Genomic DNA, 27,398 nt, shown 5'->3' on the forward strand with positions numbered 1-27,398 from the left:
TAGATATAGCAAAGCAAATATTTGGTGGCAATAAAGGGCTATTGTTCAGAACCATAAGCCATTTCAAACAGAAAAAACAGGAAATCACAATAAACTTGACTGTCACATTTAATTGGAAACCTGTATGAGAAATCAAATTTTTAAATACCAATGCCTTTTAATGTGGAATAGTATGTTCTAAATTGGAAAGGTAAAAAACAGTCTGATAAGGTCAGGGAGCTTATATCCATAGAAAGTCATTGAGCCAAAAGCCTGACAGATGACAGTTCAAAAAAATCTGGATGTAAGAACAGACATTTGAAAAGTGATTTTAATGGCAGTCAATTACCCAAAGAGGTCAAAAGCAGACCTTCTGTAAGGATAGGATTATCTCACATCTGCCAGCAACCCTCACATTTGGTAGGCAACTAAACTTCTGATACTGGCCCTGTTTAAGAACTCTTTAGGACTCATTCAAGGTATTTTCTCATAAATCCAAATAAACTTCAGCTTTGTTGATTTTGAATCTTAAGTGAACTTCCTTTACCAAACAAAGCTATCAAGAAGGCAAGTAGAGATGCTGGATTGTGGTGCTGGAACTAAGGTTCTTAATGTTATCATGCATATTGTTATTTCAAGCATAAGTGACAGAGTAAGTCTCCTTAGTTCAAACTTTTGCTTTTTAAAGTCTCAAGTACTTCACAATTGCTTTCCACAGATGTTGAGATGATAGTACCACTTTAAGTCTACTTTGAAACCAGGACATTTTTGTTGCTGCTGACTGTATTATTGTTCTGACTAATATATCCTGTTAGCTTGCTTGCTGCTCCTTCTTTCAAGGTTTAGAAGCCATGGAGTTTGTGCTTGATGCTCAGTTACTGAACTCAGAACTCAGTTGCCACTGGAAATTTACTGATTCAAATGAACTGGGATAAATTTGTATACAACTGGATTGCGTTGTGATAATGGACTAAGTTTTGTTTCTGATTCTTGTGATAGCGGCAATATACTGAATCAGAGCATCTGCTGGAGGAGAGGACCTCCAGACATCTCGTACTGCTGTACATATACTTCAGCTTCTGTTTGGTAACTTCTGGACTAGTCCTTCTGATACATGTAAATGGATAGTAGATAAAATGCTCCATCTACTTTTATTACCCTTATAGTCAGGTCCTGCCAGTGAGCTGACCTGTCGTCAGCATGAGCAAGGTTGATGCAGTGGTAATGAGGATAAAGTATACCAGGAGAACTGCATGTAGAAAGGACTTGGGAAGAACATTTTTAAATATCAAATTTATTACGTGATGCTGGTTGTATACACTTGTGCTGAGTTCGGGAAACATAAAAAGGAGGCTGTTTTATGTATCAGCTGTGAAAACTTTTGTGAGAGTCTGTTACAGAGAAGTTGCAGTCCAGGTCTTGCAGTCTAACTGTGCTCCGGTACATAATGTTGGACTCAGTACACTTCCCCCTGTGTTGAGTCCTGAATACATTCATTATCTGTCTATACCAAAATGGCTTGTGCTGAAAAATGACGTGCTACTACTTCCTGTTGAAGCTTACAATAGCTGCCAGGCAAAAAAAAATGTTCAGTAAACCTCTGACATGAGTTAATATCACAGGATTTTTCTTTTAAATAATAGCAGATAAGAGAGTTGGCAATTTGAATTGTATGTCAGGGTATTGGAGCTCAAAAGCAAGTAAGAATGACTTGGGTACAACAAAAGTGGCTATATACCAAAAGTGCTTTAGTAAAGAATGCTTCTTATTTAATAATGTGCAAAAATAAAAATATTTGCCAAACTAAACAATAATGCAACTGTTGCTGTACTGATGCCAAAACTTGTATTTTAATGGGATGAGAAGGGTTGGGTGTCTAAATAATAAAGATGAAAACAGTTTAAGAGAAATATAATTCCCCTTTTGTTACTGTTCTCTACAGAAGTTAATATTTCTTATTAAGCTTGCTAGGTCACTTAGAAGTCCATACACCTATGGACTGCTAATTGGTTTTAGAATTTAAAATCTTCAGAGACAACTTTGTGAATCTATAATGATGTCAGGAACTGAAGACATGAAGGCAGAGGCATTGTTAAAATCTTACCTAGTGCTTTTAAAATACATTGTAGACTTCTGAAGTAATGGATTCATACACTTGCCAAAGTACTTTGCTGGTTTTTAATGCAATTAAAATGTTAGCTCCTATTGTTGTTGCAAAGAGCTTTACCAGGAAATCATATGCATTTAGATTTTTTTTTGTAGAGTGAGTCAGTGTAATAGAAGACCAACAAACCCATTTTAACTGAGCTTAAAGTAGGCCAGTTTTGTGAACTTAATTAAAATACTGTAACTTCAACTAGTGGCTGAATCATTGTCGTTACCCTGATTTGCAGATGGTATCACATGGTATCTACACGATACTGCACAATGCCTGGTAAGTCTCAGCATGTTCTTTAAAGGCATGAATCAGAGGTGCTTGAACATGCCCATGTGAGGAATGCCCTCTATTGAAATAAAATAACATGGAAAACATTTACTGTGTTGATATTTAGGAAGTAGTGTTATGCAGGTGAATGTCTGGATAGTTGGGGCATATAGCATCTTTTTATTATCCATGCTCTAGAACACTGAGGGGTAAAGCTGATGGGTGAATACTTGTCTGTGCTAACTGAAAGGTAACTATATTTGTTATTTCAACAGGAGCAACCAGATCAGCATCCATAGTTACGGTGTTAAAAATTTGAGCATGCAGTAGTGAATGCTAACAACAATTAGGCTGCATTTGTTGTGCTGGCAAGTAGTAGGAAGTAGTAAATTGCAGTCAAGTTTAAATAGCTTTTTACTAGTTTTGCCTATAAAATTAGCAATATTTCATAGATGATCTTTTTTTAAGTTGAAGGAGAATTTGACTAGTGCACTTGGGAGTACGATGCAGTGCCCCTACTTTCAAATAACTTTTTGTTCCCAGATAAAATTATTATATTATATTAATGTAATTAATCGTAAGAAACATTATTGTAGTAGATTCCAATTGTTTGATGATGCGTGTGAATATTAAAGCTATAGAAACAGCTGCCTGAATGTCTTTGGAACATTATATGTACAGATTTCTGTCCTAAATAGCACTGGGAGCTATTTGCTTTGTCTTGTCTCAGTATTATGTATGCTACATATCTTTAATAAAAATGAGGTTGAAGTTTATTTACTCGTGACTTGAGGATAGGTGAGCTGCTGAGAAATGCTGGATTTAGGTGCTGAGTTTAGGAGTGTGCTTCTGACCAGAGTCGTGAAAGTGCACATGCTGCATTTATAGTAACGTGTAGCTGTTTGCAGAAATGGAAGAAAGTGAAGGCAAGATGTTAATCTTTTCTCATTGCAGTAACGTAGGCGCTGTTCACGAAGAAAACCCATCCTTGATTTAGGTTAAATTTGTGTACTTCAGTAGCTGTTTTAAATGTAGCTCTAATGAGATTCAGGCTCCTTGCCTTTGTCATCTGAAGGAGATAATCTGCTAGAACAAATTTGATAAATGAAGAATGAAATCTCCCTTTCTTAGTCGTGACAATCTGCAAAATCCTTTCTGTTTATTCTTGTCTGAAATCCGTTCATAAAGCTAAACGTGCTAAGGGTCTTTTTCTTTCTAATGAAATTTCCCAAAGGGATCAGATGGGGGGAGTGTTTTCGGCAGTGCGGGGAGAGGAAGGCTGTCGTGACTCCAAATCGCTTCTCGCTGTGCCTCCGTGCGGTTTGGGGGATGGATGCGGGGCTGCAGCTCTGGCAGCGCTCCCCCGAGCGGCGCGGTGGCTCAGCCTGCACAAAGGCGGTGATGTAATGCGGGCTGCGCTGCGGCGGGCAGGGGAGCCGCGCTGCCCCGCGTCCCTCCCGCCGGCCATCGCTCCTCCGCCTTCTCTGCCTTCTATTGTCTTAACTCCCACCACCACAACACCCCCTACTTTTTTTTATTTTTTTCTTTTTTTTTTTTAATTAACGCGGCATGTGTGGTGTGAACACACACCTGCTCGGAGTAATTCGGGCTACAATGTCTAACGTAATCCTTGAGCAAACGAGACGTGTGTTGGACATCCCTTTCGGCGTTCCGTGCTAATCTTGCTCTCCCTTAAAGGCAGGGAGGGAGGGAGGGAGAGAGACATGTTGCTGTTAGCAACCGCTCACATACTAACAGTGAAATACTCAGGCTTTAATTCCCCTGCGGACTCTTCATTGCTACTATTTTTTTATTTTTTTATTTTTTTTTTTACGAACTGGTTCGTTCATTCTAACGAGTAGCATATGTTAATCAGTGTTTTAAGTAAAATCACCTCACAAAAAAAAGAAAAAAGGGAGATGCTCTGATGTCAAAGATTATTTGTCCCCTTCTCAGTGATTCTATCAGATACACACCTGAAGTTTAAGGGTGGTATAAAACAAGCTGTGGACAATGCTTTTTCTCTGTCGTTTGACTGATTAGGAACTGGATGGTTTTTGCAGCACAGCATGAAGAAAAGGATCTCCCTCTTCTTACTCACATAGATTTCATGTATGTGCATTGTAATGTGTTAGAGAAGATGGGATTCATCCTACATTTCCTGTAGGATGCTCTTACAGCTGCAAAATAAAAATAAAGTGGGAATTTGAAGGAATGAGAGCTGTGCACAAATCAGGTTATTTGGCATACGTCTTGTTGCAAATGGCTAGTTTTTCCACAGAAGGAATATGAAATATCCTGCAAAGAAAGGAATGGGAGGAAGGAGGAATATTCCACAACAAAAAAGGTCATTTAAGTATTAATGTTTCAAAGTGTTAGTTTAACTGAGCCTAATTTTTGCATATGTATTTCCATAAGGTGATGAAAATGTTGTAAAAATGTGTGTATATTTAAAAGAAAGAAGGGTGGAGAACAGGAAAAAAACCATAACCAATAAATGCCTAATCCTCGGATCTATGAATGATAAAAAGCCCAAAAGTAACACTTTATGCTGTAAAAAGGTATTTTTACTGAAGAGTATGCAATCTGTTTCTTGGTATTTTTGATTGATTTCAGGGCTGATGGAAATAGTTCTTCCTATTGTTGTTCAGGATAAAACAATGCAGGACGATTTTCAAGCTGTTTTAAGTTGCTTATTTTTACTGGCCTTGCTGTGGTCTTCATCAATTTCACTGTGGAAAGAGATTTCTCCAGATGGTGGTTTGGAACAAGAGCCAAAGGACATGATCTAAAATGTTATGTTCCAGCTGTTGCTGCACAGAATTTAGAAGCTACTGCCTTCCACTTGATCTGTGTTTTGAACAGAAAAATAAGTAAGATTGCTTACAGATCTTGTTGTTAAAACAACTGTGTGTTAAACCAGCCTTTTATAGGAGGCTGGGTACCCTCCTGATAGCCCTGAGAGTGTAGACCCCTAAGCCATGAGTGTCTGCAGCAACAGTGAACAGGGAAAGTGTCTGACTGCAGTGGGAGCTGTGTGCTACTGATGGATACCCTGACAAAAAGGTTTGCTACCTCAGCAGGGCAGTGAATTGAAGTATCACAGCACTTAGAGATGGATGAGCAATTCCCACCAAAACAAATGAACTTCCAACAATGTCTGCAGGACAGCAGGAACAAATTGAACATTGCTAAGGGACAGAAAAATTTTGGAACACAGCTCCTCTCGCTTAAAAGGGGAAAACTGGTCAGATTTTGATAATTTCAAGTTGCAATTGAAAAATGGATGCTTATACTTCTGTCTTGCACATTTCATAGGATCAAAGGGTAATTCAGGGTGGAAATAACCTCACTACAAAATATGGATAACTCTAAGGTTCTTGTTACACACTTAAAATGAAATTGCAGATTTTTAGCAACGATTTAGCATTTTGAATTTTCTTTAACTTATATTCTTAAGACAGCTCTTCAGGTTTTGCAGCATACACCTGAGGTGGCTAATTTTTTGGTAATTGCTCTTAACTGAGGAATAGCTGAGTATGCCAACTTCCAAAAAGAGTGAGGTTATTCGGTCTGTGAAGTTGTCTGAGTATTTAGTATCTAGTATTAGTTGTCTGAGTATTATAGGCCACTAGCAGCCTTCTCTTGTCCCACATCTCTCTGCATGACATTGTGCTTCTCCCATAATTTTCAGAGATGGGAGGTGTGTCCTGTTGTCAGGACAAAGCAGAGAGCTGTTGAAAATGGTAAGAGAGAACCTCTTAACACTTAGCAAATATGCCAAAACCTGAAAGTGACTTAGAGATAGTAACTTTCTAATGAATCTTGTTTTCTTATTTCAAAGCAATTTCTCAGCTGTCTCTGTGAGGTCCTGGTTGCCACTGCATGCGTGCTCAGTACTGATGTGGTGCTGTTCCTACAGCAGGTGTAGGGAGTGCATAGAATGCAAACCAAAATGGGAATAGAAGGGGCATTTCTGTGAGCTGCTGTGATTAAAGTGAGAGTTTGAAGGTATAAGTTATAAGGTATATGTAAGGTATAATGTTTTTTGATGAGTGGGTTTTGAGCCTGATCAGAGCTGGTGGGAGTCAAAGGTGTACTCCTGGAGTTCGTTTGAATTCAGGAGTAGGATCTTAACGTTATATGATTACACCAAATACTTTGCTGAAGCTGATGACTAAGGCTGCTGGCACATTCTGAAATCATGCCACTTTGATGGTATGCCCCTTAACTGTATTCTTGTTGAAGTTCCCCGGTGATTTTGGAATCTGGACTGAGAAAAATGAATTGATAAATGATGAATGCCAAAGTTACTGATGTTGCCCAGTGACCTATATGCCATGAAAAAAAACCTGCTGATAATTCCTTGTTAGCTCTAGGAAGAAAGATCTGCAGTCTTTAAGATGCCATAACAGCCGTACCTAAAAGTTAGTGTTCCTGAGATGACTTTGAAACTGGTCATCTGCAAGCTTATGGAGCTCGAGAAAATATAGAGAATTGCAGTATCCGCCATAATTTTCCTGAATTCTCTTGCTTTGTTGCAATGTGAAAGATGGTGTGAGATTGCTGAGCAGCACTGAATGTAGGCAATGTCTATAATGGGAAGCAGTTACAGTGCAGTTGGTGAATTGACAGCTCTGATTGCTCTATGAATCCTTTACTTGCATCCAGAAGTTAAGCCTACCATAAAACTGAAATTGGCACTTCAAATACTCGAGTTAAAATCTAGGAAAACTATCATACTAATCAAAACTATCAAACTAATCCCATACATGCAGTAACTTTAGTTACCTTTTGCTTGCCTTTGCCACACCTTTGGGGTGTATTCTTGCTTACTGACGGGTTTTTGCTGCTTATGAAAGTTTTTCTTTCTCACCTTTGCCACAGTAGTCTGATTTAATTTATAAACCCAAAGACTTACGGAGTTCAGCAATCATTTCTTCTGAATATGCTTGAAAAAGAAAGAATCTAATGGTTTTGCTGACTTAATTGTACCGGTTTTTCTGTAGCAACTTCAGAATAAGAATATAAAAGTTTTCACAATGGCTGCTTGTGAATCTCCTCATATCTTGTTTAAGATTATTTTTCATTGAATGATAACTTATTTATAAACCTACTTGCGGACTGATTTTTAAAGCCTCTCCCTATTAAAATGGAGAATAGGAACCTGCTCTGTGCTTTCTTTCTGGACACTTGAAAAATGTGGGATGTAGTGTATCAGTTAACTTGCAGCTGAGGCTTATCATATGCAGTTGTTAACTGATAAACAAAGTTGAATAAACCTCTAGGACTCTGGGATTTAATATAATCTTTAAAATCTTCCAGGATGTTATAATCTTGTGATATGGGGAATGAAAAAGGGCAAATAAAGAAACCCTAATCAGTCTATAATGCACTATTATAATTACATTTGAGCTTCTCTATGCCTACCCCCCCCCCCCCTTCTTACTTAGCAATTTGCCTTGAAATGTAGCTTGGATAGCTGTACAAATAAAGGGAGAATAGCTCAGATTTTAGTGTAGTGTCATTGATATAAGTCATACTGTGAAATAGGAAAAATGCTAAAGATATCAACATCTTGGATTCTTTTTGCTTAAATGTTGATTAGCTACAGTTTTGAGATTTTCTGTTCCAAGATGAGGCTTAACACAAAGGGACTGACCAGTAAATGCAAGGAGTTGTGGAGAATGGTTTCTGTTGTGGCTGCCTGGCCTGATGAAGGACATTGGTGCTTTGGTTGGGAAGTTCTTTCCCACCCATGGAAGTTGTTCTATCACTTGTCTTTTAGCAGATAGTTCTTTTCACTTAAGACTAACCTAGATCAGTCCAGTTCTTACCTAGTAATAAGTAATTAGTAGTTCTGAGTGCAATTTCTATGTGTTTTCTTTTTTCCTTCCTGTAGAACTTAGCATAGCATGTGGATTTTTGAGCAAAAGTCTATTGGATTAGGACCATTGAAGAAGGGAATAAAGTACTCTGTTGGAAAATAACTCACTGAAAGATGTTTCTTTGATTCAGCATGGGATTTCTGTCAAAGAGGTGGGGGTTGAAGTCTGGTTCTAGAGTGAGCAGCCTGGCAAATGAGGCACTTGCTTTCTGTTGATGGCACAACAGGGAGTCATTCTGAAGTCCACAGAGGGCCTAAAGCATCAAAGTAATCTGGGTTAAGTCTGGCTTTTTTCATTTGTGCCTGTTCAAAGGTATTGTTTTTATTTGCAAGGTGAAAGTAAGGTAACAGTTGTGTTATTAAGAGTGTGTATTTCTAGGATGTGAGCATACCCTTTTGGCATTTGTGTTTTTCTTCAGCCACATCTCAGAAAAATTTCAAGTCTGTTGTGTGTGACAGCAATGGATGAGTGCTTGGTCAACATCTTGGTTAAGAGATGCTGTTCTTAGCCTCAGTTTCTGAGTCTTTTTGTTGTCCTAATTTCTGTTCCCATATTTTATGTTTCTTGCCAGAACTGAAGGATGCACATCACTGAAGCTACCTCTGAAATAAACACTTTGATGTTCTTGGGGTAGCAATGCTTCTTGGAGAAGCTGGTTTCAACACTGGTTTGTTGAAAGTTCTGTAATCAAGTTGTTACCTTAAAATATGTGTTTAAGGTAGTTTTATCTGTTCCCGTTGTGTGGCAGTGCAAGATGATTAGCACAGTTACCTCGTTTCCTGCGTGTGAAGGAAGCCTCCGCATTAGACTAATCCAGCATTTGTCTGGGTTGTGTGCATTGCCACACTGAGTACCCATTTCCTGTTACCCCTCTAAAGGTGACTTTCTTGATGTATTTCAATTCCTCCGGGAAGTTTCAGCAAGCTGGGTATCTGGGGAGCAGCAGAGTTCCTGGAATGCTGTGATTTCTAGGCAAAAGGGCCCCATGTTACACAGGGTTACTCCCTCCTCCAGGGCAGATGGACAGGCAGCTCTGCAGCCAGGTTGTCACCATGGGATTTGGGAACGCTCGCAGTCCAAATGTGAAGGGGCTGTCCTGGCCGCTCAAGTAAAGGGCTCTGTGAAACCTCATAGGGTGATACCTCTACCCCAAAATGCTGTCTTTTCATGGGTCTTTTAATTTGAATAAAGTTATACATTGCAGCAAAATATCTTAGCTTCATACAGCATGAGAAAAAAGGTTAATATAGACAAGTCTGCTAAATTTGGCTAGTTGATGGTGTCTCTTAGGCTCTGAAGCTGTGGGGATAAAGAGAAAATGGTGTGTTTGTGGGGAAGACTTAATTTTCCAATGTATAAAATGTTTAGGTGACATTGTTTCTTGGCTCCATGTTTCAAAGATCTTCAGTTCTGTGATACAGCATTTAAATAGCTGGTTTTTGATAAGGCTCTGTTTAGTAGGAAACTGTGTATAACTCAAGGGATTGTGTAATTCTTCGTGAGGGCTAGGGGGAACCTCCTGTATTGAAATGGACTACGTAATCGTGTGTTACTTATTCTACTGAATATACTGAAGTTAAATATTAGTTAGCATAATTTGAGCTTCTTCCCTCTTTGCTGGGAGTTAGGGAAAAGCCACGTGTATGGATGGTGCATGTTACAACAGAAGGGCATATGCTTCCTATTAAAAATGCAAAACTGTAAAATGAGTATTCCTTTAATAGGTATTGAAAATATGAAGGATGCTTTTCCAGTTGAAGACTGAAATGGTCTTTAAAAGATACAGGATTTAATATTGAAAGCAAGGCTTTTAAAATCAGGGTGCCTTTTTTTAGGCGGCACAGCATAAATGTGTGCCATAGGTGCACGTTGTGCTTTCAAAGGAGCAGCGTGTGCCGTGGGAACGATGCCGCTGGGATGTCGTGCCTGCCGTGGGGATCGGGGACCGCCCGCCCGTGGCTGGCGGGGCGGGAGCTGCGGGCACTGCGGCGGCGGAGCTGCAGCCGGCCGGCCCGGCAGGGATGACATCACCCCAGGAACATGTGATGCTGCCGGCTGGCGCGGAGGATGCTGAGCTGTGGAGGGAGAGATTGGTGCAGATATTTATGGCATTTCATTTGAGTGTGGTAAATGCCTTTTTTTTTTTTTTTTAATTAAATCCTCAAATCCTCACATCCACAAATGTTTGTGGAGAAGAGGCTTTAAAAGGGGGGAGGGAGGACCCACCACAAGCCCTTAAGACCTGCTTATATTGCTGGTTTTTGTTTTATTTTTGCTTCGTTGGAGATAAAAATGATACTTTCCTGCCGTATTCACCCTCTTTGCTCCCCAGCATTCTTTCATCTGTTGTAATCCCCACAGTCTTTTCAGTTAAGCTTTAACAGTGCAGAACTGGAATAAAAATAGACTGTTTAGAGCAGCAGGAATATGATAATCCAAGGTAGTCAGCCTTAAGGATATGCAGATGCAGAACATGAGCCAAGCACTAACATATTTGCTAGGGTGTTTACCTTGAGCGGCCCCTTAATAGTCAGAGAAATGTTCGCTAAATGTTTCTCGATTCTTACATGCCACAGGCAAAGTAAAATGTGCAGCTACTGCGCATCATCATCTGAGGTGAAGTAGTTTAAGGGCTTAGAAATCTGAGCAAGCAATTGCGGTAACATCAGTGTCTTGGTTAATTTTGAGCTAAGAGAGACAGCAAAGTATGGCACTAGTTTCTGCATGCTTTTTAGGTGAGGAGAAAGTGTTTTCTACCTCTGAATTTACTGTAAAGAAAAGGAGTTGCCATGGTTGATATGAAAACTGAGCATGCTAAATTGGCATTAAGCTTATGGTGGGTAGCTCAAAGCACATTAAAAAAAAATATTTAACCCTGGAAGTGTGCCTCTATGCCTTAGCAGGCAACTGAAGTCCAAATATTTCAAGGTGGAAAAGGGTATTTGCTGTCTTTTTAGATGATTTATTTAAGCCCGAGCTTTTTATTAAGGCTGTTTAGAGTTTTAGTCCATAACAAGCAGAAATGTAGTAGAAACAAAACCATATGCAGTTTCAGTAAAAGGCTGATAACCCATAGCCAGTTCTCTGGAGGAGTAATAATGCAGGAGGTTCCTTTGGCTGTGTCTTAGACTCTTGAGAGCCTAAGCGCAAACATGAAAGTAAACCCTGCACTGCTTTGCCAGTCTGGAGTTGCTGTGTAATTGCAAAATACTGTTCACCATGTAGAAACCCTCCATGCTATGTGGTTACTCAAGGAACCAGTTTTCCTGGTCTGGACTTTCTGAGAATGTGTACTGAATTTTGGGTTTGTTTTTGGTCTGTGGTGTTCATGTTAAAACAAGGAACTAGCCAGGGAACTTCCATCTGGCTGGTGGTTGATTTGCTTTTCTTTCTTTTGTTTGCATTCTGTGAGTGCTGAGACAATGCCCTGGTCAAACACTTCAGTTATGGTGAACTTGAGGGACCCGTTGCTGACAGACATTTGTCTGAATTTCCCCTTGCTGACAGACCCATTGCTGACAGATATTTGTCTTAAAAATCCCCAGTCATGGATATGCCATAGTCTTCCGCAGGCAATCCTATGTGCTGTTCTTTCCTTTGCAAAATTTCCAGCCATCTAATAAACCTCTTGCTGTAATTCTAGCAAGCTTTTGTCACCAATAGGCTTTATGTGTTCTGAGGACTGCCACCACGTCTTCCTGCAGTTCTTCAGGTGAAACAGATGCATAGATGATGACATGCAAACACCTGACCGTCTTTGTCCCTTGGGTGTTGTGCATTGTGCATCCTGGGTCTGTTTTGAAGGGTAATGCCCATAACTAGATGCTGTAGTGACACAGAAGTTTCAGTACTGCTGTCTCAAGTAGAAAACCTGTGATGTAATTGACATATATGATTCCCTTAAGTATAGGTCTTATGTTATTTATTGACACGACTTGATACCTTCAAGTTTTAGTTTAGAAATGCTCAGCTTTTTCATTTAAGCTCAGAATCTGAAACCAAAGTATGCAAAGCATTTAGATGTTTTTGAGGAAGAAGAGTCTTAACAGCACTTTGGTGCTTCAGTAGTTACAGAGAAGCAATGTGCTTCCCACTTAGTCCAGCAGAGGTACTTTCTTGGATATGGGATTATTTTAAACAACACATGAATCCAAGCAGACCAGGAAGGGTTGTACAGATAAGTTAGGTGAAGATGTGGCACTCAGTTCTTCCTGTAAGATGAACAGGTAAGATAAACATGACCAGTTCTGTATTGCACAGGTGAAATATAAAGTAAAAGAATGCTTCCTAAATCTTCCTTGTCAAAGAAGGAAGAACTTTAGAATTTGGCCACAAAATTGGAGTAGTAGAAATAGGAAGCAGAGAGGGAGGAGCAAGCTGGTGATCTGCTGCTTAGCAGCATTGACTGTAATCACCCACCTTGGGCACTGCTTCATACTCCTTGTATGTACAGAGTTAGTACGATAAAATGTCCTCTCATTTGCAAAATGCTGCTTCTGACAGCCAGCAGAAAAAAATTCTGCTTACAGAAGTGACTTTAAGAAAAGTTATATGTAAATAGTGTTGGGGATTTTTGGTGGGTCTTTTCGTGTTTATTTGGGTGGGTCGATTTTTTTTTGGTGGGTTTTTTTTTTGGGTGGTTTTGTTTGTTTGTCTTCGTTGTTGTGGGGTTTGGGGGTGGGGCTTTGGTTTGGGATTTGTTTCTTTTTTTACTGTAATTATTCTCAGCATACCTACTCCAATAGCTTGATACTCTTCCTCCCTTCTGGGAAAAAAAGAAAAGAAAGAAAGAAAGTGGGATTTGGAATGCCTAAAATCCACAGGATCCATATGATAGTTTTTATTGAATTAGACGTTTCTATTTTACTGATGAAAAAGGCTAATTCTTGTATCTTGTTTTCTACTGAGGCTTGCTAACAGGCCATGCTATTTGTGTTAAGCTGGTCAAAGTGATGACTTGTCCATTAATATATTTTTAAAGTTTAGGGTTTTTTTTTTGCCAGACTTTATATTGTAAGATTATCTTAATCCCTGTAACCATAACATTCAGAATGTATTCCAAAGGTAAATGTTTTTCAGGGCATACATTAAATGTAGAAACTGAACTTGTCTGAATTCTTGACTAATCATCTTGTCTTTTTCTTTTTGTCAGGGTTTCGCAAAAATGATGAAATGAAGGCTATGGAAGTATTGCCAATTTTAAAGGAAAAAGTTGCATACCTTTCAGGTACAGTTATTTTCTCTTGTAGAATGCCCAAGGGTTTTGTTAGTAGCATGTAAAATGGTATTTCAAATACTTTAAATTAAAATCTAAATACTTTAAATTTTAATTAAATTTAAATACTTTGCAAAATACATGGAGTGCTCGGGCAGCACTGATTCCCGTGGTATATCCTAAACATGACATATGCATTTCAAAAGGCATAATAAAGGAGGTATTTGTTTTCTTGAACATGAACATTGCTAGTTGTTGTCTTGGTCATGTAAGTCCTGCATTCTCCCTGGCCTGCACATCATTATTTACAGCAACTTAGAACCTGCTGTATCAAAGTCATATTCCATTTCTTATTTCTGGTTCTTCTGATAGGGAATTTTACAGAGATGAAAAATTTGTTACTGGTTCATCTGCAGCATATTCTGGAGAAATATGTCTATTGCAGAAGTGAACTTCAATTGCCTGTCTTTTGAAGTACACACAGTATTTTCTTGTTGAACTGACTTAGCATGTAATTGTAGGTAGTTCAGCATAATACACATTGAATTTGGTTGTCTACTGAATGAGGAATAGCAGGAGAATTTAAAGGTGGGATTTATATGAGTTACTATCACAACATAGTCTATAATTTCATAAGTACCTTTACTTTATGGAATGATGGGCTGAGATGCTTATTTTTGTAAACTGCATTTTGGTGTGACTTTCTTTTGGAATTAAACACCCATCATTCTCTTGGCCTTAATCTTAGTGTCAAATGATTTAGACGACAGTGCACATACCTAAGCAAGGAGAGTGTTTTCTTATAAGGTACAGTTGTCTAGGTTTCATATAAGGAAATAGCCCTTGGTAACTTGTCTTGCCATAAAAACCAACTGTTTAGCTTTCTTTACAGGAGTACTTTGTAACTAGGTAAAAAGGCATTTCTCAAAAAATCTGCATTACTCAGCCTGTTGGATTTTAGTGCCATTTGGAGACCACTGAGAATACTGCCATTAGTGATGTGCATTAAACAGAAATAATGTATGTTATACAACTCATGTGATTTGATTGGGTAGATGTTTGCAGAATTTTGTTTGATTCTGTTTGGCACAAACAGAATATCTCGATAGTGGGGTGGTATATTAAAGGAAGTGGATTAAAATGGAAGTCTTACTGATGAAAGCAATAGTAGCATAATCTGTTTCTGTTAAACAAAGATTAATAAGGGGTTGAGTTGGATAAAGACTATTGCAAGACAGGAAATTCCCACTGATGCCTCATGCATTGTTGCTTTTAATTTTCCTGTTTCTGTATGAGACAAGAGCATCAGGAACAAAGGAAATGAGAGTTAGTTATTGTAAAAGGCCTAAGAAAGCTGTTTTTAGAGCTGATAAAAAAACTCCAAGTCTTATGGACTTTTTTTTTATTATTATTTGCAATTTTGCTACCTGGTTTAAGACTAGATAGCGAAGTTCTTTCAATCTAAAATCAAGGCTGTATTAATTTATTACTCATTTAGGCCTGGAGTTTGCATGACAGAGTTTGTCCCTGATGTACAGAAGTTTCAGGATATGATTTAACAGAAATTTAAGCACCATTTTCTGTAACATAAACAGAGCTGGAGCCAACTGAAGTGGCGTCCAGAATGACACAAAAATGCCATATTGAAAAACTGCATGATACAGGAGCTGCAGTGTGGGAAAGGCCTGGAGGACTGGTCTGAGGTGACTGCACGTAACAAAGCATTTGCTTAAAATGCTTAGAGAGTGTTAAAGACAATTCAGCTCATGCTTTTGCCTGCTAGCTACTGCTTTTTAAAGAATATCCACCCTAAGCAATTGAGTTACTTTTTCTGGGGGCTGGAGTCAGTGGCACTTACCTGTTGAAGCAAATTTTTAAGATCTAAAGGCCTGTGGTGTAATGAGGAGAGAGAACATTAAGGGCTGTAGCAGATTTTCAACTACGCTTGGTAGCCTTGGAGCTCAGCAGGGGCCTGGCATCTTGGACTCTGTCTTGTCATTTATCATTCCTTTCTCCTACAGGTTCTGTCTTGTTTTTCTCCTGTCATTTGCTGTGTAAAAATCCTCGAAGCTCTCTGCTTGGCAAGTGAGTCAGGATGGTCAAGACTTCCCTTTCTCCATTAGAATGAAACAATGTTGTTTTTCATCTTTTGTCTCACTTAAGAGGGTCATGGAAGATAAAGATATGAATTTCCTTTTAAGTTTTGCTTTCTGGCATTATAGCTTGACAGAGATTCAAAGATGCTTTTGCCTCTTCCGAGTTTCATTTCATGTCTCACAGGGAGCATGTCCAGTGTAGACAACCTCTAGAGACTTTGACAGCCAGGCCTAGTGTCTCTGGCAAGCACACACTGACTGTGTTGGAGGATAGTGATGAATTTTTGAGTGACTGGTTTTATTTATTGTTTCTATATTCACATGTATCTTCTCTTGGTCTTCCTTTCTAAGTGATTTTTAAAAAAACTTTGTTTAGCAACATGGAATTACAATGAGAAGCTGATTTGAAATGAAAAATTCTGGGCTGAAGGTACTGTTTTTCTGCATTTCCATGGGACAGGAGAAAACACATCTGTGGTTGAAAACATGTATGTGAAATTTAGCTTGCAAGAATCTGTGCTATTATAGATGTGTTGATAAAGGCATCTAACTGGGCTTGAATTTGGTGTTTAGCAATAGTAACATTTTATTGTCACTAGCAAGGGGTTTGATACAAAATTATATTTTACTATTCAACTACAGCAAGTCCGGGCAGTTTTGTGACTGAGATGAATGCATTTAAGTGGAACCACTTAAGTCAGATTTTTTTGCCTTATATATTAAGTGGATTCAGAGTGTCCTGTGTTGTTAAAATTAAAAACTATAAACTGACAATTGGGAATCTGCAAATCAGAACAGGATAAAGATAATGTTACTAATTGTTAGTAATGCATTAAATTGAATGCTTAAATAGTTTCCATCTTCTCAATCTATATATTGAGTGTGAACTATTATACAACTAAATTCTCATAGTAATTTGATCATTGAATTCAAAGATTGTTTAGGTTGGAAAAGACCTTTAAGATAATTGAGTTCAGCCCTTAACCTGGCACTGCCAAGTCCACCACTAACCATGTCCCCAAGTGCTTCATCTACATGTCTTTTAAATGCCACCAGGGGTGGTGACTCAATAACTTTCCGAGGCAACCAGTTGTCCAATGCTTGACAAGTCTTTTAGTGAAGAAATTTTTCCTAGTATTCAATCTAAACATTCTCTGGTGCAGCTTGAGGTCATTTCGTCTCATCTTGTCTCTTGTTACCTTGTAGAAGAGACCAACACTCAACCCCACTGCAGCCTCCTTTCAGGGAGTCGTAGGGGAGCAATAAGGTCTCCCCTGACCATCCTTTTCTCCAGGCTAAATCCCAGCTCCCAGCTGGCAATCCCAGCTCCCTCAGAGGCTTATCATAATCCTTGTTCTCCAAACCCTTCAGCAGCTTTGCTGCCCTTCCCTGGACACACTTCAGCACTTCAGTGTCCTCCTTGTAATGACTGGGCCCAGAACTGGACAGAGTATTCGAGTTGTGCCCTCACCAGTGCCAAAGACAGGGGACAATCTCTGCCCTGGTCCTGGTGGCCACACTTGCTTATACAGACCAGGATGCCCTTGGCCTTCTTGGCCACCTGGACACACTTCTGGATCCTGTTCAGGTGCTGTCAGTCTGCACCTCCAGGTCCTTTTCCACTAGGCAAATTTGCAGCCTTTCTTCCCCTAGCCTGTAGCGCTGCCTGGGATTGCTGTGACCCAAGTGCAGGTCCCAGCACTTGGCCTTGTTCAACCTCATATTACTGACCTCAGCCCATCAATCCATCATCTGCAAATTTCCTTTTTATTCATACCCATAAACAGTCAACTTTCTTGGTACCATCATTAAGCTCTAGACAGTCATAACACTCCTAACATTTAGGGCTACCTTGCCAACTCTCCTTCCTTGCTTACCTGTTCTGAAGGGTTTACAGCCATCTGTTGCAGCACCTCAGTTGTGCAAATCATCCCACCATGTTTCCATGATGGCTGTGTCACAGTTTTCCTGATGCCTAATGGCTTCCAGCTCCTCCTGTTTGTTGCCCAAGCCATGTGCATTGGTGTAGATGCACTTCATTTTGGCTATTAATTCTGTCACTTTTTTGGGGGGAAGAAGCCCTAATTCCTACATGACCATTCTCAGGTGCTTCCATGCTTTCTGACACATCAATATCTCTTACATCTTGGCTGCTGCATGGATCTCTGTTTCTACCTCCTGTGAGATGGCAGACTAAAAGACCTTGCTAGTTCACCATTCCTCAGACACTGGTGTGCTGCCCCCATGCTGATCAAAGTGAGCATGGCTTTATCAAGTCTAGTTTAAAGTTCTTTTGGTGAGCCCTGATAATTTGTGTGCAAAGGTCCTTTTCCTCCTTGGAGACATGTGTACCTTGTCTGCCACCAGCAGGCTCAGTGTCATGTGAATCAACCCATGATCAGAAACCTCAAAAATCTCCCAGAAACACCAGGCTCCGAGCCCAGTATTGATCTGATGGCTCTTCCCATTTCTTCCCTTACCATTCTCTGCAACAGGAAGCACAGAGAAAGCACTACCCATGCTCCTGACCCCCCAGTCATCTCAAGGCTTTCAGGGATAGACTTCAATCACATCTCTCTTGATTGCCCTTGGGCTTCTTGTTGCAATTTCTTGCTGTCTCCCTGAAATATGGGTTAATAATAATGGATTTTCCCAAGGGCCATAGGGTAGGAAGATTTCTCATGACATCTTTAACCCTGGGCCCAGGGAGACAGCAGGCTTCCTGAAGAAGTTGTCACAGTGGGCCTTTGTTCCCTCCAGGAGGCAGTCTCCTATGCCAGTGATCCATCTGTCTTCAACCTACTCACCTCCTCCCTGAGCTATGTCACTAAGCAGAGGAGCTCCTCTACCTGGGCACACCTCCCACAGCTGTGCTCTCTGCTGCCATATCATCTAAATTCTTGCCTACAAAGTAGCATAGTTCTGTATTTAAATTAAATCTGTACAATTGCTGAGTCAAAAATTAAATACGTAACAGAGTGCCATTGCTGGAGATGTCACACTACCAGTCAAACTTGGTGACTGTAATGTGTAAGAGCAATGCTCTGGTTATTCTTTGTTTCAATTTTTTTGGCATTTGCGTTCTCACTGTAGGAATTGTGGCAATACGCTGATCAATACTCCCAAAATTCAATCTTAAGTTGGTCTCAAAAAGACAATGTTGGCATTTAGGTTGAAACCACTTTTTTTAAAGTTGATGCTGAAGACTAGCTCTGCAGACAAGAATTTTATGTTACGCTGTGGGATCTTCTAACATTTTTAATTTTTCAGGTGGCAGAGATAAACGTGGAGGTCCCATTCTAACATTTCCAGCTCGTAGTAATCACGACAGAATACGGCAAGAAGACCTTAGAAGACTAATTTCATATCTAGCGTGTATTCCTAGGTAAGTATTCGTATGTTAATCTTTAACATATAAAAGCTGTATAACAGAATAAATGGATTATGCTTTAGTACTCCCATAAACTAGCAGACTGAATGAGTTAATAACATGAGCAAATCAATACCAAGTTTTGTCATTTGCTATTTTCAAATGGCTTTTTGGAAGAGAAATAATTACTCCGCATTGTAAAAGGAAAGCCACTGGCAGAAGGGCAGCTGCTGGCAGAAGCTTTAGCTGGAAGTAGTTTGTTTCTTGAAAGGGCACTGCCATGCCACATTGGTGTCACTGTTGAAGACTGCAAATACAACTCAAAGGCTTTCAGTACATCAATAATTAGAAACATGCTGGTCATCATTCACCATATGTGTTGTGTGGAGTGTGGTCAGCACAGGACTCCTAACTGTTATTTGTGTTAGATAAATCTCAGTGTTCTGATACAGCATGGAAATAACCAGGAGAAGGGTGTGAGAAATTGCTTGTAAAGCAAAAAAGCTTGTCTCAGATAATCCTGTGGAGTGATCTGTGAAAGTACTGATAGCATTGCATTATCAGCAATGTAACCTGTGAATTGCAGTGAGTTGTTTAAATAAATTGGCAGAAGCCAAATCCAGTGCTAGTGTGTGTGTGTGGGCATATATAAGCTCCTATATATATATATATATATATGTATGTATGTATGTATATATATATAGTATGTGTATACATGAGATACTTCTAACAGAAGTTACATATTTTGTATGTATTTAAAAAAAGTTCCTTCATATAGAACTTTGCTTTCTGTAGTAATCAAGTTGGGGACAAAAGTGATCCTAAGACTCTGATTTTAGGTCCATCTTGGAACCTGCCAGCATTTGTTTTAGGCTGGAGCAATGCTGACTGTGCTTGACTATGTTTGTCTGTGACCACAAGCAGCAGTTGCTGTTAGAGTTGAAAAAAATTCCTTGGACAACATCCCTGAGTGCAATATCTTCCATGTTTGTGTAATGTGCTAATTTACAGAGAGTCTCCACTTGACATAATCAAATGCCAGTTTCATAAAAGTAACTTCAAGGCATGTGTCTGAGAGTGTACATGGCCTCCTTTTTGAAAAGTTAACTGGGGGACTCAGGGGACTTAGAGAAAGAGCAGGAAGAAGGCTTGAAATTTTTGCTCTGATTTGAATGGTGAGATGTATTCTAGCCATTTAGATGCTTCAAGTTGCTAGAGAAGTTAATAGAAAAATATGCATCAAAATATGTCCAAGATTTTTTTTAGAGATTATCAGGGCAAGAAACAGTCCCTCTGGCAAAAGGTGTATGTTAGTTCAGCATCAATAGATCTAAAATTAAAAGAAAGTTAGTGCATGTTTTATACTCCTTAAGCATGGCATATTTTTGAGAATAAAGGGAGCTTTATCAAAAGCAAGACTTGTTTTTATACAAGTCATGTTTAAGAGACTCATTATGCAACTCTAGCTAATTAGAAGTCCCAACTGATATAAATATCCCCGAACTTTTGGGCTGTTATTTGTTGCAGTAGTGTTACTTGATGTGGCTGAAGGATCACAGGTGTCAGTTGTTTGGCAAGAGATCTAAAAGCTCAACTCAGTCTCACAATTTCACTGATTTTACAAAATATCTGATTTAAAATTACAGCTAAACTTATGTCATCACCACAGAGTGGGACTGATACTTAAGTGTAGTTTAGGCTTACCAACACATGATCGTGGCTCCGTAGAACAAATCTTGTAATCCTTGGCCAAAAGGGATTCAGCTTGTGTGAGATGGTGTGGCCCCATGTACACAGCCACACTGTATCACACAATGAGGGACCACTTCGGACACCTCAGTAGATGCCTTGTGAATCAGTGGCAAGCACTCCCTGTGCCATCCTCGGTTTGGTGGGATAGGGATGGGCTGAGCAGCACTCCTACTGTCATTTGACCTTTCAGTAATGGGTCTATCTTTAAGATAAATTGTTGTTGTCTATCTTTAAGTAGTTGTTTTTTTCTGAATCCCATGATGATTTTAGAAAACATCTTCACCATGGTGAGAATATTGTATGTTGTAGCCTACATGTATGCCAAGCTAGTTACTTTTAATATATTTTGCTTCTGCCATTGCCATTTTTGGCATTCCTGTGGCAAGTGGGAGAGCCAGCATTTATCACAATAAACTAATTTTTTAAAATGTTGTGGGATGTTTATTATCTCTTCTTTTCCCTAGCTTTAAACTTTTCAAACTTAAAAAAACCTTCCCTCTCTGAGGAACCCATATTGTACTTCTTCCAGATCTCCTATACCAGAATCTATCTTTCTGCAATGTGGCCAATAAGACTGAGTAAAACATGCCAGAGAAGCTTCCCTGCCTCTTGGATGCTCTGAAAACCTCACCACATGAACTCTAGGATGGCATTTGAATTAGTCACATCCCTGAAAGTGACTCATATTCAAACAATGGACATTTTGTCCTTTTTTGATAGTCTGTTGGCTATGATGCATTGGTTTTTGAAATATTTTCATTCCTATAGTCATACTACAAGGTCATGTAGAAAATTCTACTGGAAGAAAATCAAGAGTTTCTGATGGTGGTGGTGATTGTCACTTTTGATCAGTGGCAAGAACTAAACATACGGAAGATATTGATGAAAAGAAATTAAATCTTTCATTTTCAGAGGGAGTGCCAGGTCTGTCAACTTTTGGACAGCAAAATTGAGCTCAAATTTTGTAGAAACAGATTGATGTGGTTTTCTTCACAACCATAACAATGCAACCTGTGTTGTCCTTTAGCTATTCACAAATTGATCCTGTTACAAAAGCAATTGTCGATAAACGGGTGTTTTTCCTCTACAGACTCTAACTCTCAGATAAAATGGTTCTGAGACAGTTTGAAAAAGTTGCAAAGTGGTAGGTAAGAACAATTTGCCGTCTTTTAGAGGATCCCCTCAATCATTAGAAAGACATGAATATTATCATCAGTCAAGTAAGTGTCTCTGTGTTCTGAAGAGTCAATTGTAAATGAATTAGATATTGCTGCTTTAGGAAATGGTAGGTTTACTGTCTGTGTTAGGTGAGGGAGAAACAAGACTGGATGATGAATCATCATGAATATAAACAGTAAAAATGAAAGTGAAGATAACGGCAGAATATCAAATCAGCAACAGATATAAAGCTAGCCCCCACAAGGATTTTGGCATGGAGGTGAAAGAAGCATCTTGAGAGGTTTGTGAGATCTTCTGTATATGGTCAGCTAGTCAGCAGTGAGACCCTGAGGGAGACCACATTCATTAGGCAGTGTGGTACAGTAGAGTGCTGTGTTGGAAGTTGAAACACTTGCTTGATAACATTTCCTTCTGTTTTCTGCAGTGAGGAAGTATGTAAACGAGGATTCACCGTCATTGTAGATATGCGTGGGTCAAAATGGGACTCCATAAAGCCTCTGCTGAAGATTTTACAGGAATCCTTTCCATGTTGTATTCATGTTGCACTGATAATCAAGCCAGACAATTTCTGGCAGAAACAGAGGACTAACTTTGGCAGCTCTAAGTTCGAGTTTGAGGTAATTTTCCCCATGGTATACAAATTTATATTTATTTTGTGTTTTTAAATGTTATCACTAATGATCAGCACCTTGGAAACTATCAGAAAAGTTATATTCTGCCTGAAACAAGAGATACTTTACATCAATGGTGCTAGAAGGAATGTGGTTTTCTTCATGTGCTTAGACTAGGTGATTGTGCATATTGTTGTTTGTATTCTTTTTGCAAGCTCAAGAAAGACTGAATTAGGTTTTTCCCCCCCAATGATAAAAACTTAGGTTTTGTCTTTTTCTTATCTTAAGTCTGCATTATGGTAATTGGAATATCTCCAGAATCCAGTGGAAATCAGCTGAATGAACCTTGCTTTTATCCTCCTGCAACTTTGCAATACACAAAGTCAAAACTTAATCAAAAGTGGTTGCTTCTTTTGGTCTTAAATGTAGTGAGGTAAGAAAGAAATATGGGAAAATACCTGCAAGACCTCCTGTCTTCTGCTGATCAGAATTGATATGTCAAATGTGTAAGAAACATTGTAGTGTGGCCTTCATGAGCAAAATAATCAACTCTTACAAAGAGAAAAGTAAAAACTTGAAAGCAATTTCAAATTAATTTATTTCATTTTTTTCTTTCCATTTTTAATTTTTAGACAAATATGGTGTCTCTGGAAGGCCTTACCAAAGTAGTTGATCCTTCTCAGCTAACCCCAGAATTTGATGGCTGTTTGGAGTACAACCATGAGGAGTGGATAGAAATCAGAGTTGCCTTTGAGGACTACATTAGCAATGCAACCCATATGCTGTCCAGACTGGAGGAACTGCAAGATATATTGTCAAAAAAGGAAATGCCTCAGGACCTGGAAGGTGCTCGCAATATGATAGAGGAGCATTCACAATTAAAAAAGAAAGTCATTAAGGCTCCTATTGAGGACCTTGATGTGGAAGGACAAAAGCTGCTCCAGCGGATACAGAGCAGTGATAGCTTTCCCAAAAAGAACTCTGGGTCAGGGAATGCAGACTTACAGAACCTTTTACCCAAAGTGTCCACCATGCTGGACAGGCTGCACTCAACACGGCAGCATCTGCATCAGATGTGGCATGTGCGGAAATTGAAACTGGACCAATGCTTTCAGCTCAGGCTGTTTGAGCAGGATGCTGAAAAGGTAAGGATTGAGTGAGGAGACTATAAATGGCCAATACTTGACGGACTTGAAAGAAGTACCAAGGGTAACCGAAAATAGTAATTTTTGTCTTTGAAGTTAATCACTAGCCTTTTAATGAGAAATAAGAGACTTCCTGATTGAGAGGCACTCAGGGTCTTCTGGAGTAAAGGGCATGGGATAGTACTTCTAAGCTGTAAGGAACACAGGAAGCTCTTACCAAAGAAAATTTTAACTGCTGATGACTTCAAAGTGCTTATTTTGTTAAGCATTTGTTCCAGACAGCTTTCCCATGCATCAAGTAAAGAGGAATGCTGTATACTTTATAGATACAGGTGATTTCAGACTACACTGGTCTTCTTTTGAGTGATCTTTGGGAAGTGAGTGACAGGCAGTCAACAAAGTCTGAAGAGGCTGACATGGAAAACTGCTTCATTGATGCAGTTTTTGAAGTCCCAGGCTAAAAACTGATGTATCTCTTCTGACAGTGCATATGTCATTAACAGAGAACTGAGTGATTTTAGAATGTTTCAGGCTAATCAGTCCCTTCAAATGAGAAGGCCCTTGATTGTCATGGAATTTGAAGAGGAAGTATGGCAGGCAGATCACTTTTAGATGAGCTCAAATAAGGCCTATTTTCATGTAGAATGGTTTTGCAATCACTTATTATTGACTTGTTACCATGGAACAAATAGCTTTAAGGAAGGGTGGGGAATTCTTCTCTGGGAGTAGTAGTAACTAGACTATGCAGTCAAGTGGTAGATATGTTTTTTGTCAGAGCTTGAAGTACTCAGATTTCTTTAAGTATTTATACAAGATTGCCTGAACTGCATGTGACCAATGGTCAGTGTTAAACCAGTATTCTACTCTCCAGCAGCTGTCACTAGCAAATGCATGGGGAAGAGTGAAAACAGAACAAACATATAAAACTTAATTTCTTCCTGCTTCTTAATTTGTATTCTTCACCTGTACTTTCCTTTACCCTCATCATTTCACCTCAGGGACTTTCCTTACACTACTGTAATGTTTTCTGCTTTGTTTAAAAAATAAATATTTTTTTTAAAGTACCATTTAAAGTAAGTGTTTACTGGTTGGATATAGCTGAAAATAATAGGGACATGTATAGAGTTGGAAAAAGATAAAATTATTATCTATGTCTAAAAATGATTTAGAAAATAATGCAAGCTGTTGTTCTAGTGTTGCTCTTTCAGACCCAAATGCGTTTTATCAGCCTTGCAGCCATTTCATTACAGCATTAATTATCCTGCATTATAGCATATCTTTCAGTACCATGTAAGCACCATCAAAATATGTTTTGTTAGTTTCCTCATATTTTATCTAATTGCTTACATAACTTGGGCTTTAGGAAACTTCTTGTGAAATACTTGAGCCTGTGGGACTGACCTCTGTCCTGCCATACAGTTGCATAAACTCCTAGCAGTGTTTTCTACATTTCTGATTCCAGGAATAAATCTATACTAAATTAACACATCTTTCTTTCAAAGAGGAAATATTAGGCACCTGAAAATGAAGTTGAATGCAGTTACCATGCATGGGAGTGTTTTTTTCTCATTAGCCAGTAAAAAAATATTAAAAAGAAGGTTTGTGTAGTATCCCAACTCACTTTTGGATTAAGACCTTTGCCTTAATCTACTTGCAGCCTGTATTTTTACTGCTTGTGTCAGATTAGATTTCACAGCTCATGACTTTTTTATCAGTGTACGTCTGTATTTTACTGAAATGTGGGAAAGGATGGAATCTTTGTTGGAAAAAAAAAAGGGTATTGCATGGGGAGAAGAAAACATGTTCCTTTTGGAGGGCTTGCTCAATTCAGTGCAAGAAATTTGGACTGATTCAGGAGAAGAGAAAGCAAAAAACGGACAAGGGAGGGAATCTGATTGGAATTGCCCTTTAAGTGTCTGAAGGCAGCAAATTCTGACCTAGAGAAGGATGGTCATGAGCAGTAGCAGTGTCTGTTTTGAATAATGTTCTAACACATTTTCATTGAGTTCTAGATATAGAAGCTTAAAATTATAGGAGTGTGTGATCAGGTATCAGACAGGAGCATGTCTCAGTTATCTAAACTTCAAAAGTTTGGTTTACAGTTCTTACTGTATTGGTCTGCTTATAATTTAGTGGTCATGGACTTGGGACAAATATTGGACTTGATAATGTTGTTCTGTTAGCCAGCATGTTTTGAAAGATCTTAAAATGAATGCTTACTTCTACCATTTTTTCCTGGACAATCTGTTTCAGCTTAGAAATCCAGAGAGCAGGTGTGTCTCATTTGCTGAGATACAGCAAAGATTTCAAGACCATTGTGAGCAGGTGGGGTGTTAAACAGCTCTTTGATGTGTTGCTTGGCTTTGCCTTCCAGTGCCACTGTTAACATACCTGTGTGCCTTCATTGATGGCACTGTCATTTAAGGTCTCTCCTAAAATTTGTTTGAATATTAAAATACTCTCTTTTTTTTAAAAAAAAAACCACAAGCATATTTAAAGATTATTCCTAAATTTCTCTTAAATTTTTTTTCTGGAAGAAGGTAACTCTGTGCTCACTAATACTTTTAATAAGTCATCTAAAAATAGAATAATTGTTTTCAAATCTGCTGTAAATTTACAAACTAGAAATATTAAACTCACAGCTGAAGTACTTGATCAGCATGAAAGAATTTATATTTAATTTCCATGAGTTGCTATTTTCATTCTAAACTGCTAAGCTGCTGATGTCAATAAGTGCTGACACTAGAGAATGTATAAGCTTGGCAACTCAGGGCTGTGCTCCAAGCCTGTTTGTTTACTATGACTTCTTCATAATAATGAAGTTTGTGATTGTGATATTACTGTAGCTTGTTGTGATAAACACCTGTAGTAAAGATAACAGTAATGGCCTCAGCTCTTTGATACAAAAAGACAGGTTTCAGCAGTGATTTGGTTAAAATATACAGTAACTTAGAATGGAAAGAGCATCAGTGTTAATTATCACAGCCTTAGAGTCTGTATTCTGTGTTCATAGGTATTTTACATTACTTCTCCATGATTTCTGCCATAACAATTATTTAAAATAATTATTTATAATAAAATAAAAATTACTGAACTTCCTTCTTTCCTCAATATTTTCATGTAGATGTTTGACTGGATCACACACAACAAAGGTCTGTTTCTGAACAGCTACACAGAGATTGGAACCAGTCACCCCCACACGATGGAACTCCAGACACAGCACAATCACTTTGCCATGAACTGTATGGTAAGAACAGCCCTCCCTGCACAGGCAGTACAGAAGTGCTGTGGCTATTTGTTCTGTGTTAAGGTAGAATTTGCAAATACATAGACACAGATCATTCTCTTCTTTCTGTAGTGCAAATTTGTGTTTGAGCAATGAAATTACAAAACACATTGGAGGAAAATAAAGGGTGGTCAGGTACAGAGGTACTGTGAAAAAGCAACAAAATTGTTTTGACAAATGGCAGTGTTCAACACAACCTCAGCACCTCTCAAATGTAAGTGTCCAAGCTTCTAGAATCTGGGATGTGTCTTTCAGCACTACATTGGGTGTTGTAGAAAATTTCAGACAATCATATGTAATACAGATTTTAGCTTTCCATTCTGAAAGAAATAGCTCTCAGAATCTTCTGAATAGATTTCAGCTCAGACAAAAGGTTCTGAGAAGTAACTGAGCCTGCTGTCAAAAGGTTCTGAGAAGTAACTGAGCCTGCTGTAATAATTTTCCATGGTTTT

At 38.8% G+C, this 27,398-nt stretch overlaps 1 protein-coding gene across 4 annotated transcripts in view; it reads left to right on the forward strand.

Annotated features, from left to right (window-relative positions):
- The window catches only part of TRIO (trio Rho guanine nucleotide exchange factor), a 244,543-nt gene that overhangs the window by 54,895 nt on the left and 162,250 nt on the right, over positions 1–27,398 (forward strand). For 2 of the 4 annotated variants that reach the window (XM_014261572.2, XM_014261575.2), the window contains exons 2-7: positions 13,445–13,519; positions 18,874–18,988; positions 22,329–22,521; positions 23,148–23,660; positions 25,914–25,985; positions 26,785–26,907. In XM_014261572.2, the coding sequence (XP_014117047.1) occupies positions 13,445–13,519; positions 18,874–18,988; positions 22,329–22,521; positions 23,148–23,660; positions 25,914–25,985; positions 26,785–26,907 (1,091 nt within the window). The remainder of the gene's footprint in view (positions 1–13,444; positions 13,520–18,873; positions 18,989–22,328; positions 22,522–23,147; positions 23,661–25,913; positions 25,986–26,784; positions 26,908–27,398) is intronic. The other 2 variants (XM_005533046.3, XM_014261576.2) reach the window with 2 other exon arrangements.

Source organism: Pseudopodoces humilis, chromosome 1 (genome assembly GCF_049639895.1).
Source record: "Pseudopodoces humilis isolate 2021_Gansu_Grassland_sample_001 chromosome 1, ASM4963989v1, whole genome shotgun sequence".
Taxonomy (NCBI): Eukaryota; Metazoa; Chordata; class Aves; order Passeriformes; family Paridae; genus Pseudopodoces; species Pseudopodoces humilis.